Genomic DNA, 17683 nt, shown 5'->3' on the forward strand with positions numbered 1-17683 from the left:
AAGTTAGTGCTGTGTATGGGGAGCGGGCCATTTCCCGGTAAGGTATTGTAACGTGGTGTCTGCAATTCGAAGCCGGACGCACGGATATCACGGACAACCATCGCGAAGGCAGGTCCGCAACGTCCAGGACCCGTGCAAAGTTCAGCAGTGTGAATGCGATCATTAGACGCATGAAACTGAGAGAAATCGCGACGCAGCTGAACATGTGGTATGCCAGTGTGTTCGCCATTGTTCACGAGGACCTTGGATATCGTAAGCTGTGTCAAAGATGGGTCCCACGTCTTTTCACCCATGAGCACAAGGGACAAAAGTTTCCAATCCTCCCTGGCATTTTTGCAACGCTATGCCGCAGACGGCAACGGGTTTCTGCGGCGAATCGTCACAGGCGACTAAACGTGGGTCCACCACTTCACCCCCGAAACGAAGCGAACATCAATGTAATGGGTGCACTCCTCATCACCACAACGAAACAAGGCAAAAATTCAACCTTCAGCCGGTAAGGTTATGGCGACAATGCTCTTTGACATGGAGGGTTTGCTGCACGAGAATTCATGCCGAAAGGAACGGCGATCGACGCGGTGTCGTATTGTCAAACGTTGCACCGGTTGCGTAAAGCGATTAAAGATAAGCGCCGGTGTGATTTTGTTGCACTATAAAGGCTTGGTTTCTCAGAACCGACGCATTCGAGGTGCGAGGCCCGCCTCGCACAAATCCAGACCACACGAGCTTATGCAAGTGGTTTCTCAAACTGCGCGGTGCGCAGTGTGCGCACCCTCGCAGCGAGACCTTGCAGCGTCACCGCGCACTATTCGTCCGGCCAGATTTGTGCGAGGCGACATTGTTTCTGTTCTTGTTTTTACTGTTTTAAGCAACACGATGAGCTTTACGGACGAAGTGGACGAGGAATGATTGAAGAAGTTCGAATGCACCCAGTGTTCTATAACTTACAACACAAGAGCTACAAAAACAACGTTGTGAAAGACAACTTATGGAAAATGATATCACTGAAGTTGGATAGAACAGCTAATAAGTGTTGCTAGTTTTATGTATTATACGATGGGAGAAGGAAAGAGTTCGTAAAAATAGAAACTACAAAAACGGAGGTACCAGACGATTAATGTTAATTTACTGTCATTTGGAACCTCCGTTCTTGGGATTTTTTGCTTTTCCATTGATGTGGTAGCTGCCTCTGTGGATCGGTGGTAGGGTGTTTATTATTATTATTATTATTATTATTATTATTATTATTATTATTATTATTATTATTATTGATGTTACTTATAACAAATATGAGTTCAGTTGCAAAGGATTAAATAATAAACAGATTTAGAAATGATATACGAGTATCAACCAATAAATCAATTACTTTAATATCAAATATGCCAATATATATCATTTTACAAAATAGGTGTTCAGTATTGTTCATTTAATAAAATCACGTGGTTTATTTTAATAACGTTATTATGCTAATTGGGTCACAGAAAAAGTAAACTATAGGTAAACAAATACAGGTTTGTCCTTTAGAAAAAACTTTCACTCCACCCTGTTAGCATATTCTTTGTCATACCGATTCTCGCTCCCTGCTACAAAAATATTTCTTGAAGCTGTCTCTTATCATGAAAGCATCATATGTAGAATTACCTCTGTTGTCAGCTGCCAGAGGAATAATGTTTTCTTCTGTTAATTCCAAATTGCCAATAAAGTGTTCATTTAGGCAAGGAATTCGCTCATTCCGGAGAAGGTTGTGGACGATACAGGCTGACATCACACGATCATCAACAGTTTCCATTGATACTGCTATAGGGGTGAAGAAAACCCTCCAGTACTGACACATAATCCGCTTCCTCTTCCAACAGCAGCGCACAGGCTGCGAGATCCATTGGACAAGACATGTGCTCGGCAATTGATCCGCTTCGCAGCCTGGGAAACCACGAGCCTCGCAGCGTCATTGGGACGAAAGTACGCAACGTCGGCCTCGCACCTCGCAAGGCCCGCCAAACGAGAGAACTGCTGCAGCGTTTCAAGTGGGAGGTCTGGCAACGTCCGCCCTACAGTCCCGACGTAGCGCCATGTGACTTTCATCTGTTCGGTAACCTCAAAACGGAGCTCGGTGGTCGACGTTTCCAGACCGATGATGAGGTTAAGGCCGCTGTTACAGAGTGGTTTCAGAACGCTGGAGGAGATTTCTATGCATCCGGCATCGACAAGTTGGTTGTGCGTTCGCAGAAATGTTTGGAGTCTCTTGGAAACTATGTGGAAAAGTGACGTTACAGTGTATGTCGTTATAGTCGTGTTGCTGTTGTATAGGTGGTGTAATAAATGGCCATAACTGGGAAGTGCAACTTATTTTTTGATCTGCCCTCGTTTTATCATCGTCCTCAAGATTATAAAACGGCTGTCTTCGAAGATATGCTATGACCGGATTGAGGAAATCCATTATCTTCCAATTGATGGAATGGTGATAATTGTTCAATCTAATTCATACGTTTGTGTGTGTTCCTTTTCTTTTAATAAAGCTCGACCCTCTGTGGCTCGGTGACGCAGACGAGTACACCAAAGGTAACCCCTGCCTGTCATAAGAGGCGACCAAGGCAATTGAATTAGAACTGTGAAACTTGTTATTAGTATCATCACACGGGGAGCACCATGGGTCGCCTTTACTTGCTAGTAGTACCACTTTGTTAGGTGCACAATAGGTGTGTGATTAGTACCAGCAGAGAGTTGTTCACAGTGGGTTTACAGTACCTGTGAATAGTACCACTGTATGTTGAACGCCACGGGCTTATGTTGCCTGTGATTAGTGCCTTTAAGTGAGAAACACCCTGGGACTTCGCGTTGCCTGTGATTTCTACCCACTACTTCAGGAACACCACGGGATAGTTCGGGGTTCCTGTGATTAGTACACCTATGCCAGAAACAGCATGGGTTTGCGTTGCCTATGAGTGGCGCCATTATGTGAGAAATACCTTAGGTCTGCGTTGTCTGTGCGACGTACAATACTTGTGAGTAATACCGTAATGTGTGGAACACAGCGAGTCTCCGCTATTTTTTATTAGTACCGCAACATGTGAAATGCCATGGTTCTACTTTTACTACCGATATGTATCATTACGAGTGGCCGTTGACCCGTATTTTGGATCCTTGTAGACAACAAGAATAATCAATTCAAGACTGTTGTGGAGCAGTCCCTTGGCCATTAATACTATTGTTTTAAGATTGTTTCTGGGCAGGTGAGGCATTGCGGGTCTGATGCACTGATTGTCTTTAATTCATAATCATTGTTCATCGTCTTGTTTTCGAATTCTTGTCAGCGGATCGATTTATCAGTATTGCGAGTTGGATCCGCTGATTAAATTTATATCCATCCATTCATTCTTCATCACGATATGAATTCTGGTCAGTGGATGAATTTTGGACTTCTAAGTTGTCATTACATTTCGTACTATTAGGGGCAGATGACCTAGATGGTATGCCCCTTTAAACAAGAATCATAATCATCATCAATCTAGCTCGAAGTTTTCTCATTTCTTGCTGTTTATTAAAACAAAATATTGTCGTAAACACTTCGTGAACCTAATCTTAATAGGCTTGAGCGTCAATTGAACGGGTTATGAGGACCATTTTGAAGTTTAATTTGTCAAATGTCAAAAATAACAACACTAAATGAAATATTTGCAGTTTAGTGACTGGAAGACAAAAGTAGAATTTTTTTGAAGGAGTGTTTCCGAAAGATTACGAGAATGGAACACCCTGGAACATATATGCAGAAGTTTTCTCTAAATATTGAAATTGTCTGTTGCTCGTTTCGGTAACAGCCTTCTGTTCTGTTATTGAAACTCTGTAAGGTACACTGTGAACAGAATGTGGACACATTCTTGTTGACAGTGTGTTAATTAATGCAAGAAAGTTCAGTGAATTTCTGAACCTCTTATTTGACTGCATGAACTGTGTTCCTTCACAGGTGGTAAGGACATACCTGTAAGCGGAAGACCAGCTCCTCTGCTGCAGGAACCTCGTTTTGGAGCCGGACCACAGCCCTATAGTAAGTGCTCTCGTACTGTATTAACACAATGATAGGGTAATGTGGCATGCATTCGAGTGAACTTGAATGAAATGCATTTTTATTCCTGTTATTAAATGAGAATGCTTAAAGATACGGGTGTGATTTTATGGTTTGGTTAGTATCAAAACAGAATTAAATAATTCCATGGACGTAAGTCTTTCGCGGTTATGCCATGTGGAACTACGCATCATTCTAGAGCATTCGTGGTTCGGCACGGTTCACTTCTGAGGAAACGTCTTAGCGAAACGCTATGTCTCCTTGCGGTTTTTATCTTTTCACTCGGCATAATCCCATGAGAATATCGTTAGTTCTGGGCGGGGTAGTAAAAATTTAAACGTTAATAAATCGAATTTACAGCCAAAATGATTAGAGATTTACCACGTGGTTGTACGTTATCGGATGAAGTAAGATCTGATGCATACGTTTTACGGAATAACCCAACAAATCACTTCATTATGACGTTGAAATAGACTGCTAAGTTATGTATCATGTAGACTGTGGGGAGGATAACGACCAGATGCTTTAAATGCGTAGGTTACCTTGTTTGAATAAGGCTGTCATTGACCACAAAATCGTGCGCTAAATGTAAACCTACCATTTAATATTTCATGGCATTTACAAAATATTACTCCTCATTCTTAACGTGTTTGGTCAAGACAGAGTCCTTCGATTAAAATATAATCAGCATAAATTTTAGACCTTGTTGAAATCTGTGATGATTAATGAAGGCAATCCCTGTAGGAAATCAGTTTCCAGCCGTATGACAGTTATTGCTAATTTGTTTTGTGTTTCTTGCCATTTCAGTCATGTTTTGCATTTCCTTTGTGTAGAACATTTCTTGAATACGTCGGTCTCTTTCCTGTAACAGCATAAACATTCCGTGAAGTCCAGCGTCGTAAGCAGCAAGTTTCCTGTATGCTGATGACGAGAGAAAGCCATGAAACAGAAATCTTGGGTAAGATTGTTCAGGATATTAAAATGCTCGTCCATATTAATTGTGGCATATGTACCTGTCGAAGAATTTCACACGCTGCATTCGCACGGTGTATGCAAAATAGATCATTTGCTGATCACATCTGTGAAATTTTTTGCTGAAGACTTCTCAACTCCTATTATGAAGTTAGTGATTACATGCTACGTTACGACTGCAGGAAATTAGTTTCCAGTTCGTTGTTTTCTCTTCCAAAAACAGCGAGTAGTATGGTTATTTTTCCATTACCGTACATTCATCTAATTTGACTAGTATTATTGTGACAGAATTATAGACTGTTCGTTAGTTGTGCATCGGGACTTCGTAATGAAGGTGAATTGATTTCCTTGATGCATTCTTTGTGTTCTCGAGTTCGAATTATTAGAAGCCTATATTTTAAATTTAGGAAGGTCTCGCTGAAATACCCCGAAACGTCATTTAATTTTCTTTATCCAACAAAGCAGGTAAATTAAAGCATAAATTATGGGCAGTGTATTTCTGCAGCTTACATGAAATCGAAATAGAAGACCCACCATAAAATCACGCTCCTCTTTAAAGGTCGAAGAACTGAATGCTGCATTATTCTGCATTGTGTGCATTATGCTTTGATCTGTACTTTCTTCGCTTTTCCTTGTTTGTGTTTTTAAGTGTGGTGTAGTTTGGTTTCTTGTATAAGTCTCCAAGAAAGGTAGGACATTATGTTTGTTTGGCGATCGCCCATTTCCTTTGCCTAACATTTTATATAAAATTGTACTCCGTTGTTGAATTAATTAATTTTTTTTTTTTTTCGAATGTCGTTGGTTTCTTCCGTAACTTCGATTATTGGTAGAATCCCCTCGAAGTAACCACATTCTTAATCCTGACCACAGGGAGTTTTATATGTTTAAAACCACGTCTCTGTAGTTCGACGACCAATTAGAAATTGGGATCCCTTGGCCATGCTAACTGTATCAATGTTCGTGCAAAACTGATTGCGTTGGTGCTGTAGGTCCTTACCTAGAACAGACATTCAGAATTTGAAAACCTACAAAGAAACCTAAGTAGCCTATAATCTGGTATGCATGTGAATGCTTAGGCTTTCTCAATCCGAAATTGGTTATATGAAAGGACTGAATAACTAAAAAAGGTGAAAGGTAAAGGAGTTAAGTGTGAGGAATCAAGAGTTGCTTTGGATAGAGGCCCGAATTGGAGTTTGAAATGTACTCCTGTAGCTTGTTATTGAATACCAGCAGATTGCTATGAATGTTCTCAAAATTAATATCAGCTTGAAGTTTGATGTGGTTTGTTCATTGTTGTAGTAATAAAAGAAAACTAAGCAGTCGTACTGTATTTTGCATATGCCCATTTGAAGTGCCTCAAAGACATATTCTGTAAAATCCAGAGATTTTGCTTTTTATTTTATTTCATTGAATGGCCACCTCGGAAATCAGGCGGATTCGATGCACCACGTTAAAGTTATGATTCGCAAGTAGCAATTTACCATCGAGCGAATGCTCTTTAATGCGCTGATCATTTCGCGGTAACTGTACGTTCTGGAAATAGTGGGTTTCAAACCCAGTCATCAAATAGCCATTGCGATGGTTTTCTGTGCTTATCTACTTTGCTTATCTGGCAAGTGCCCAAGTTACACTGTTGGTAAGGCCTGTGTTTTTGCGGTTAGGTTGGTCCGCCCGCCTGAAGTTTTTATATATATATTGAGTATATGGAACTCATAATGTCATTATTGGTGTCCGTGATATCTCAAACTCTTATTAACAGCAATCTTAATGTGATACGTCCTAAGTCTGCTAATAAAATGTTTCAAATGTATGAATGTCGCGTTGTGATAGCACAAGTATTCAACTTTCGACATAATTTTATTATCTTCAATCTTATGATTATACTTATTTCTGTAACCTTTCCTATAGAACATCATTGCTTTATGTGGACTCAAAACGCGAACTGGTTTACAGAGTTTGTAGCCCCGCTCGAATTTTTGTTGAAAAGCCTACTATACAAATCCAGGAAGTCGAAAATATTTCTCTCTTCCACGCCGGTGAGCAAAGATTGGATTGCCTAACATAATTCGTTTCATCAGTACTAATCATTTATATTTCGAAAGTTACGGAATCAAGAATCCGCCAGTCATTACTTTTAGCGAAGTTGATTTTCAAGATAATGGCATAATAAACATGTTTCGCCCTGAGTATGGATTCTATGAGGCAATCGTTGTTCGACCCAAAGACTTTAATATTACTTGTTCGACCAGCGAAGAGAAAGTACTGTAAATACCCTGCGCACGTTCATAATAAAGGTGGTCAAAGTCTTCCCAATTCATTACTAGGTAAAAGGCGTCGGTGGAAAAAAGCCCAGAAGGAGAATAAAAAATACTTCGGAAATAATGAATAAAATTATACCCCATCGTAATACCTTTCTTACTGGCAAGGTATGCAGAATTATTATTGTAGTGACGATAGTCAGGGCACGTTTCATTCCTGTTCGAACTCAAGCTCGTGTTCAATTGAGCGAGTCTAAGAACAGTAAAAGCCACATGGAGAACTGGCGGGACTGCACGAAGGTCGGCTTCCTTTGAGCTGCACTCAGGTGGTGAGTGCGGAAGTTTGGTCAAGAGTGGACGTGCCAAATCAAGTTGTTCGCAGCAGAAATATCGTGATTGGGTCACCAATGTACTCCCATCTTTGTCATCCCGAGACGATGCGACAAGTCTGACAGAGCCTCGTCTACCATTTTGTCATGTCTAGAATTGTTCCAGGCTGGTCATACTCAGCCTTAGATCACAGGTATCATTGTGCACGGATGTACTCTTCATGGTATCGTCAGCTTCCAAACAACAGTGACTCCCACTTTATGCTTCGTGCCTAAACGCCTTTAGTTCATCGGTCATCTTCTGTTCAATCGTTTCGAAGTAGTTGGCTTAGTCAATCGTTTAATATCTGCAGTCAGGTACTTGTAACTATGGACACAATATAGTTCTGTCTGCAAATCACAGTATGTATTTTCTCCGGCAACAGAAGTTGCTGTCTTGGATATTGTGCCTGCGCCGGCTGGATCGAAAGAAAGCACAGACTCTCTATTTTTGTCAAACGTTTCACGCAACATAGCAGCACATTCAATTCACGATCCCCAGCGAGTAATGACCAGGAAATTTAGAAGGCGCAAGCCAGTGGATTCTCTGTAAACAACACGACATGGAGCTTTCAGTAAAATCTTCTTCAGGCACAGATAAATTGATTTGCCATGTCGTATTCGTTCCTTATGGATTCACAAACCCTCTGAAGGGTAAAATCAAGCATGTCACATGCTTCAACTTAGAACATAAAGGTTTCAATTGGTTAACAGATGAAACAATGTACGGGCCTATGGAGCTTGGTCCGTAACCACAAGAAGTTTTCCAAACTCTGTACTAGTAGGCCAGAGTTTTTGGCAGAAGTCCGTAATTGATTGCATTACTGTAGTGGCATTGGCTTTCTGCAGTTCATACATTTTGAACATGGGCTTAACATTTTTCCCTGCTAAGGGAAAAACTAAAATCTTCAAAACATATTGTTCCATTGAGTCTATGGTTTCATCAGCAATGATTCCCACGTTGCAATCAGAAACTTTCTCCTTGACTCTTTGTATGATTTCTTGGTAAAGTAGGCCTACTCTCATCCGGCATTGACATATTTGTGTATTTTTCAAGAAATCAATGTTTACTTACTTCAAATTTTGACTTTTTGAAAAACTGTGTTGAAACGCATTTCGTAATAGAGGTTGCAGCGATTTGCTTGAGGAGACTTGTTCATTTGATGCTTAGAGCTGAAAATGTGTTGTTTGATGCGATCTCGCTGGTGGCGTTTTTTATCTAACAAAATTCTTGAATCACAAATAGTACATCGCATTACAGTTCCACCATTGTGTACGAAATCTTGTTCGAATTCCTGAGCCAGAGCAATAAATCGGGCGCCGGACACCTTTGGCATGGTAAATTTTAGTAGTACACTCGTTCAGTAATGTAAAACACCCGTTCACGTGCTAACTCAATGCGACTCGCACACAACTCGCTCTTGCGCTCACTCGCTCACTTGCTGTCCACACTGTCTTATAACTAGGGTTCGGATGTTTAGGAAAGGATATTTTTTCTTTGTCTCTATTTTCTTTCTTGAGTGATTTTTGTCATATAAATGCATTTTTTCGCTATTTTTGTCATAAGATCATATTTTGAGCAATTTTCGAAGAAACGTCATATTTCGGCGGTTTGGCGACAGCTGTAGCTGTGCGAAATCATTGTCAACTTGCTGAATGAGAACTAGTGTTCACAAAACCGCTTTTCCGTATCACATCTGTAGTTAGTACAAGTGGAATACTCTGCCTCTTCTTTCAAGATTGCGTAGGATTTGTTTTCGAACAGTTTGTCAGAAAGTCTGGCGTATATATTAAGTCGATTTTTTTTTATTATATCGAGCGTAATTGCTCGTTTAGAAGCTGCTAGCTTAGAAATTCATGCAAGTATTGAAATTGTGAGAAGTGTTGAACTTCCAGCACAATGATCACATGGAATAGGTGGCGTCAATGTAAAACGGAAACTTCAAAACCTGCTCAATCGAAGTGACAGTTTTCGCTGTGTGTGCAAGACAAATGACGTTCTTAAAGGAGAAGGTACCAGTACATTTCAAGATAAGTGCATACTCGACAGCAGTGATTTAATATTATTTAAATATGCACCAATAACGTCTTGTGACTTAGTAAGGAGCTTCTCTTCTTACAGGAATGTGTTAAGTGATAATCGGAGGTATTTCGTGCCTGATGCTTTGAAGATCAATCTTGTCATACACTTCAATACTATCCGCGGAGAAGAATGAAAAAGTTATGAGTTTGCACTATTTGCCCTGCCGCCCTACCATAATGCATCGTATGGCATCTACTTAATTCGTTTCGTGGTGCTCAATTTAAACTCTAACGCATTTGAGTAATATTAATGTAATCTGAGCTTAAACGTTCCAAAATATTTTTTTAATAGATTGATTTATAGTGTTCGCGTATTTCAGATCTCCAATGAAGGGTGCAAACATGTTTTGTATTTAAAATGTTTCTATAGGTATGTAATCACAAATGTTTGATAAGTGAATCGAGGACGAAAGTGTGAATAACTGCTAAACGTGTATATTCAGAAAATTGATATGAAAGTAAGAATAAAGAATTTAGTTAACAAATATGTATCAAAGGAATTGCCGTTTCGATTTATAACTTATTTTAAAATGGCCATATTTAGATTAATGGTTTTAGGGTCATAATTTGTAATTTTTGTGTCATATTTCATCACTTTTATGGTCATATTTCCTCACTTTTGAGGTCATATTTGCTTGCTTATTTGGGCTACTTTTAGGTCTTACACATCCGAGCCCTACTTATATCACCGCGAGTTACCAGAAAGTTCTCATTCACGCTGGAACTGCAGTCTCGGCTATTTCTAGTAGTTCCAAGCAGAACTCAGTCTCAATTCTTGGAACTACGCGGGTCCGCTTGCTGACATCTCTGAGTCACCAGCCTCCGCCTCCATGTGAACATATTATGTTTCTCACAGTAACAAACTCACATTCACGAACAGCAGGCTACTGATTCTTGTGGGATAGAAGCACTCATTGCCATGTGAATTATTGATGGCAACATTATAGCGGTAAAGCGAGAGAAAGAGGTTTTGTCGAACTACAGTTATTTTCCATTGTGTGCTTTCATCTCCCGCGCGGTGTTTACCGAGAGAAGTAGCCTTACTAAACGCACGTAAACAGCAAGCTAAGAAGACGTTAATTGAAAGTTATATATATTGATTAGAAATCTTACAAATCAAACTGGAATTAAACTTAAAGGTAGTAAAGGAGAACAGGGGATTATTGGCATAGTTGGGGGGGGGGGGGGGTAGGATGAAAGTCCCAAAAAAAAAAGCAGGAAAAAGGTGCGTGAAAAATGCCTCTTCGCAACTAGAAACAAAATTTCACACTATGATATATTTCCGAACAGCTTTAAGGTACCCTAACAAAAAAGGTGCATACAAAAAAAATCCTAAACCCTGGTAATACTTGATAAAGGTAAATGAAGTACCTATCTCTTTGCATTACGGGTGTATTTTCATGACTATATGGAGTTCATGTATTGTTAATATATTGAGTTGATAATATTACGAATAAAACTCCGTCTGTTTTATAACTTTATTTCCGGATGACCCAGTAAATGCGCATATGTCATCAACCATGGACAGCCGCACTTCCAGACACGGCAGTACTATCACCTGATTATATAAGTTTGTACTTGCGTATTGTAATCGGTTGTGTTTTTTTTTTTTTTTTTTTTGTTTTTTAATCAGTCTTCTTGAGAAATGGTGTCTTTAAGTTTTGAAATCTTTAATGCGATTTTGAGTAACAATGACAACTTCAAATATGAAGGCATTCCTTGATGGAAAATACCAATCATCTGGAATGAAGACATGCTCCTTTTTTCTGTTCAATTTCTCATGAAGTCCAGGCATCCTGTCACATTGCCTAAATACATGTCCACGTTCAGAGTAGTGACTAATTTGTCAAATTTTCCACTTGCAGCTAAGGTACACAAACACTCCACCATGATTTGATTCTTATTCCAACATCCACATGTCACTGTACGGATACAAAGTTTCTACATATGCAGGAAGAAAGTTATATAATGTTTCAAAAATGAGATTGGCTCATTTTACCCTTTGTTTCCCGTCACTTCATATATGTACATCATGCCATCATTGAGCAAGAATATAGACTGGTTATGAACCCTTATTTGACGAAAGTTGAGATCAACGTCAACTGACGATTTTTGCTGGAAGTCAGAACGCCAAACCTGCATAGGTTTATGTAATTTACCAAGTTTTTTTCTCTGTTTCGTCTTTTTCAGTCTCGGTATCAATTTTGAGTTAATCGCACATGGGACTTGTCAGATCTTGGTTCTCCAAATGACAGATCGAATAGTGTGCGAAAAATCGCTATAGTATTGATAACTAACACATGGTTTTACTTCAACTTAGCATTTCATTTTTAAGAAACCTTTCTAGTTCATATTTCTCAAAAACGAGATGAATCTTCTTTACTGTAAACTCTGAACTTAGATATTTCCTTCTGGAAGTATTTCTGGAATAACATGATGATCGGAATGGGAAGCTCACTTCACTTGAGCTATGAAGAATTGAAGATCCTTACTGGATCTTGAATTTTCAGAGAGAGATCGCTGATCCATGGTCCAATACCCAAGGTACTCTCAACACCCACGCATACCAACCACCGTTTATTTTTCGTTGGCCCTCCCCATCACATTACCGCAGGCTTCAACAGTACATCTAGCTCAACCTCAAGGACATTACCGATCTACGGCCGTGCAGGTATACTTGCGCCTTGCAATACGTACCCCCGTCGTCGCCATAAGACCTAGATGTGTGTCGGTGCGATGTGAAAGCAACTTGTAAAATATCATACTGTATTTGGTACATTTGCTCGTTAAATACTTCATAAACCTCATATTTTGTTAACACAATTCCTATTCCTTTTGAAATTATATTAATAGTCCAACATCGGACTCTTATTGGCTATAATGTAGAGGTTCAGGTGAAAAACTGAATTAGGACAAATCTACACATACGAAGGAATGTTAACATTAATTAACAGTGTAACGGAACTGGGAAATTGTTGTAGAAAATAAGACTGTAAATATAACCTGGACGCAGAATTTAAGGTTTAGGTTATATGTAGGATCTTATCGAATAATTCCTACCACATGGTATAATTGTTTAGGCTAATACTGTTTACGTGGATGCGCGTTACGGTGAAAGTATATATTCGTAATTAATGCCACTGTATGCGCCGCAGGATCATTAATTTTATTCCATTTATTGTTGCTAATAAGTAGTTTATTTTTCCCTAGACAATGCTTAACCGGCAAGCATTTATCTCACTTTAGTATAAATATTTAGTGGCAATTTGTTATGAGGTCAAAGAAATATAAAATCCTTAACGTCCTCATTCGACGGACGAATCACCATGAACAACGTGCACTATCACCTCTAGTACCGTACCGACTAATATTTAAAACAAGGGCCTCTCAGGGTGCATGCGCCTGGTGCCACGGTGAAAAAGACGACTTCGCATGGTTGACCTTAGTGCAGATCCCCACTCCTCGATTTGGAGCAATAGCGCTGTCTCTTTCCCCACGCCTGTCTCGCTCGCTCCCCCTTTCTCTCCCACTTCCTCACTTGCTCCGTAGCGCTCCAAATCCGGGCCGAGTTGAGCCGAGCTTAGCCGAGTAGCCCAGACATAGAGCGTTGGTCCGAGCCTAGCCGAGCGGGACCGATGCACAGTGCACGGAGCTCTTGCGCCTCGATTAGGTCGCGTGAGATTTTGGGCGTTTGAGAGGCCCTGATTTAGAAGGTAAAAAGAAAACCGCGTGGCAGCATCGAACGATATTGCCGTATAGACTGCGGCTACCTAGGAAGCTTGCTGTTGAATTGCTTCAGTGCAACTCATATAGTCAGTAGCAACAACTTGCTAGCTTGGGAAATCCTCACATTCTGTGATAACTCGTAAGGAAGCATGATGTATCCTATAACATCATGCAGAAGTAGATTCATCTTGATGTGTAGCCATCTTGAATCTTACAATAGCGTCCCCGATTGGAGCAAAAGTCCCAGGTAACAGCGCTAACTGCCTCTCTAACTTCAGCATAGCTAAACTCCAGAATATTATCTCAGATTGCACATAAACGGATGTCGTAGTACGCATTTTCAACCGAACTTCCAGATCAATGTGCAAACTGCCACTTAAATTTAAACCACACTTTCTCGTTGTCGTAGTACAGGCCCTGAATGTGCTTATCAATTTGAGGGTTATACACTGACTGACAGAGCAAATGCAACACCAAGAAGGAGTGGTCAGAACTTTATGCCAATTGCAGGGTAGACTGACGTCACTGAGGTATGCTCATGATGTGAAATGCGCCGCTGTGCTGCGCACGTAGCGAACGATAAATGGGACACGGCGTTGGCGAATGGCCCACTTCGTACCGTGATTTCTCAGCCGACAGTCATTGTAGAACGTGTTGTCGTGTGCCACAGGACACGTGTATAGCTAAGAATGCCAGGCCGCCGTCAACGGAGGCATTTTCAGCAGACAGACGACTTTACGAGGGGTATGGTGATCGGGCTGAGAAGGGCAGGTTGGTGGCTTCATCAAATCGCAGCCGATAGCCATAGGGATGTGTCCACGGTGCAGCGCCTGTGGCGAAGATGGTTGGCGCAGGGACATGTGGCACGTGCGAGGGGTCCAGGCGCAGCCCGAGTGACGTCAGCACGCGAGGATCGGCGCATCCGCCGCCAAGCGGTGGCAGCCCCGCACGCCACGTCAACCGCCATTCTTCAGCATGTGCAAGACACCCTGGCTGTTCCAATATCGACCAGAACAATTTCCCGTCGATTGGTTGAAGGAGGCCTGCACCCCCGGCGTCCGCTCAGAAGACTACCATTGACTCCACAGCATAGACGTGCACGCCTGGCATGGTGCCGGGCTAGAGCGACTTGGATGAGGAAATGGCGGAACGTCGTGTTCTCCGATGAGTCACGCTTCTGTTCTGTCAGTGATAGTCACCGCAGACGAGTGTGGCGTCGGCGTGGAGAAAGGTCAAATCCGGCAGTAACTGTGGAGCGCCCTACCGCTAGACAACGCGGCATCATGGTTTGGGGCGCTATTGCGTATGATTCCACGTCACCTCTAGTGCGTATTCAAGGCACGTTAAATGCCCACCGCTACGTGCAGCATGTGCTGCGGCCGGTGGCACTCCCGTACCTTCAGGGGCTGTCCAATGCTCTGTTTCAGCAGGATAATGCCCGCCCACACACTGCTCGCATCTCCCAACAGGCTCTACGAGGTGTACAGATGCTTCCGTGGCCAGCGTACTCTCCGGATCTCTCACCAATCGAACACGTGTGGGATCTCATTGGACGCCGTTTGCAAACTCTGCCCCAGCCTCGTACGGACGACCAACTGTGGCAAATGTTGACAGAGAATGGAGAACCATCCCTCAGGACACCATCCGCACTCTTATTGACTCTGTACCTCGACGTGTTTCTGCGTGCATCGCCGCTCGCGGTGGTCCTACATCCTACTGAGTCGATGCCGTGCGCATTGTGTAACCTGCATATCGGTTAGAAATAAACATCAATTATTCGTCCGTGCCGTCTCTGTTTTTTCCCCAACTTTCATCCCTTTCGAACCACTCCTTCTTGGTGTTGCATTTGCTCTGTCAGGTGTATTTGTTGAGGTCTACATGAAATATTGATAAAAGTAGTGGACTGATAATACAAAAAACTTTCTCAAATCATTGCTGAAGTGCTTTGTTTACCGCTCGAGGAAAGGAAGGAAAATGCTGAATGCAGACTATGTTTAATAAAATGAACTAAGAGATTCAATGATAATGAATTTACGTCCCACTAATACACGGTTTTCGAATACGCCGAGGTGCGGGGATTTTATCCCGCGAGAGTTTTAAGGTCCCTTATATTTACCAACACGAGTTGCTGACGTATTTCAGCACCTTCAAATATCATCGAACTAACGAACTTAAGCTCAGGAGGCCAGCGCTCTACCGCCTGAGCTACCCAGCCCGGCATGTTTAATGAGATAACCGTACGATTTTATTTAAATTTCACATAATGCAGTTAACCCAATTGTTTTTAAGAAACTGATTAGTAACCCGTTTGGCTGTGAGCTTGCATCCGGGAGATAGTAGGTTCGAATCCCACTATCGGCAGCCCTGAAAATGGTTTTCCGTGGTTTCCCATTTTCACACCAGGCAAATGCTGGGGCTGTACCTTAATTAAGGCCACGGCCGCTTCCTTCCAACTCCTAGGCCTTTCCTATCCCATCGTCGCCATAAGACCTATCTGTGTCGGCGCGACGTAAAGCCCCTAGCAAAAAAAAAAAAAAAAAAAGTAACCCGTTTTTATAGGATACATAATATGAAGTGCTGGTACATCAAGTGTAAAAATATATCTCCCACATACTCCCGTAAAGAATGTACAAAGAACAGTTAATGTAATGTTTGCCAGGCTGAATGGCTCAGACGGTTGATGCGCTGGTCTTCTGACGACCCCGATTTGGCAGGTTCGATGCTGGAAGTCCGATGATATTTGAAGGTGCTCACGTACGTCTGCCCCGTGTCGGTAGATTACTGGCACGACAGCAGTTAGTATGTGTTATGATTTGTGAACCATGAATACTAATACGAACTTTTGCTGAAGTTTTTTTATATCGCAGTATGTAAATGGTTAGAACCAACATTAAAAAACCACATGAGCTAAAGCACAGCCGCTAGCCTTCTGGAAAACGTATTTTTCCCTACTTTCTGTTGAACTTCCATCTTCCAGGACTTCAGAGTAATCAGGATCTTCTAAACTATCATCTCCGTCAATATCCCTATCTCCATTGTTTTGTTTACCATCCTTCTTTTCTTCATGGGGCCTCTAAATATTAGTTCCCAATTAGCGTCGACCTCTTAAGACCTTTTGCTGCCATTTTTTTTTCCTTCATTCCCACCTATGGTTCATTCCATGTCATAAGAGCAATAGTGTTTCCTTAACAGGGTTGCCATATGGAACGGCTCTGCTCAATATCATCACGGGAAAACGCAGGCACATGAATATGTGAAACTCAGTATTTAAGTTCCAGATAAAAAGTGGAAGAAATTAACGCAATTTATTTTTATGAACTGAAGGGGATGGGGATTTTACAGGGGCTATTTTTGGTTTGTACAGACTGAGAGGTAAACTACGACACATAATAAAACCTAAGCATTCAAGTGTAAGTTAAATTGGAGGTTGAAAATAGTAAAAAAAAAAAATATGTTCGAGGGGTGAGGGATGCATTTAATTTTCCCCGGCAACGCGGGGTACTATTGTGTTGTCGTATCGCTCACAAACACAATGGTAAAAATTAAGTGCGGTCGTAAAAATACACACTGATAAAATTAAAATCACCGGGCGAGTTGGCCATGCGGTCAAGAGCACGCGGTCGTGAGCTTGCATCCGGGAGATAGTGCGTTCGAATCCCACTGTCGGCAGCCCTGAAGATGGTTTTCCGTGGTTTCCCATTTTCACACCAGGCAAATGCGGGGAGTGTACCTTAAGGCCACGGCCGTTTCCTTCCTACTCCTGGGCCTATCCTATCCCATCGTCGCCATAAGACCCATCTGTTTCGGTGCGACGTAAAGAAACTAGCCAAAAAAGATAATTAAAATGCGTATAAGAAAGAACAGGTAAATTAAACCAAGCACAAATAAAACACACGGCAATTTAATATCAGTACAAGTTACGTCATGACGTTTCGCTGCCCACCTAAACACCAAAGTCTTCAGTATCATCTTATGTACAGTACGATATTAATAGAACACACACAAATACTATGCAATATACAACCAAGTCTCGCTCAACACAAGACAAGTATGCACTGATTTATAACCTAAAAACGCACGCGCAGCATATAAATACTATAGACGATTTCACTACACAAGTGAGCTGCCGGCGGTTCACTGAGTAACGGACTACATGATGCTTGTACCAGAGCAACACAGAAGGAAGAAAATGGAGGAAGGCAAGGAAGCGAGGGCTG

General features: G+C 41.5%; 1 protein-coding gene across 3 annotated transcripts in view; it reads left to right on the forward strand.

The window, feature by feature from the left end:
* The window catches only part of sm (smooth), a 427005-nt gene that overhangs the window by 293839 nt on the left and 115483 nt on the right, over positions 1 to 17683 (forward strand). For 2 of the 3 annotated variants that reach the window (XM_067151588.2, XM_067151590.2), the window contains exon 7: positions 3962 to 4042. The exons of the other annotated variant lie outside the window; for it this stretch is intronic. In XM_067151588.2, the coding sequence (XP_067007689.1) occupies positions 3962 to 4042 (81 nt within the window). The remainder of the gene's footprint in view (positions 1 to 3961; positions 4043 to 17683) is intronic. 3 annotated transcript variants of the gene reach the window in all.

Source organism: Anabrus simplex, chromosome 7 (assembly GCF_040414725.1).
Source record: "Anabrus simplex isolate iqAnaSimp1 chromosome 7, ASM4041472v1, whole genome shotgun sequence".
Lineage (NCBI taxonomy): Eukaryota > Metazoa > Arthropoda > Insecta > Orthoptera > Tettigoniidae > Anabrus > Anabrus simplex.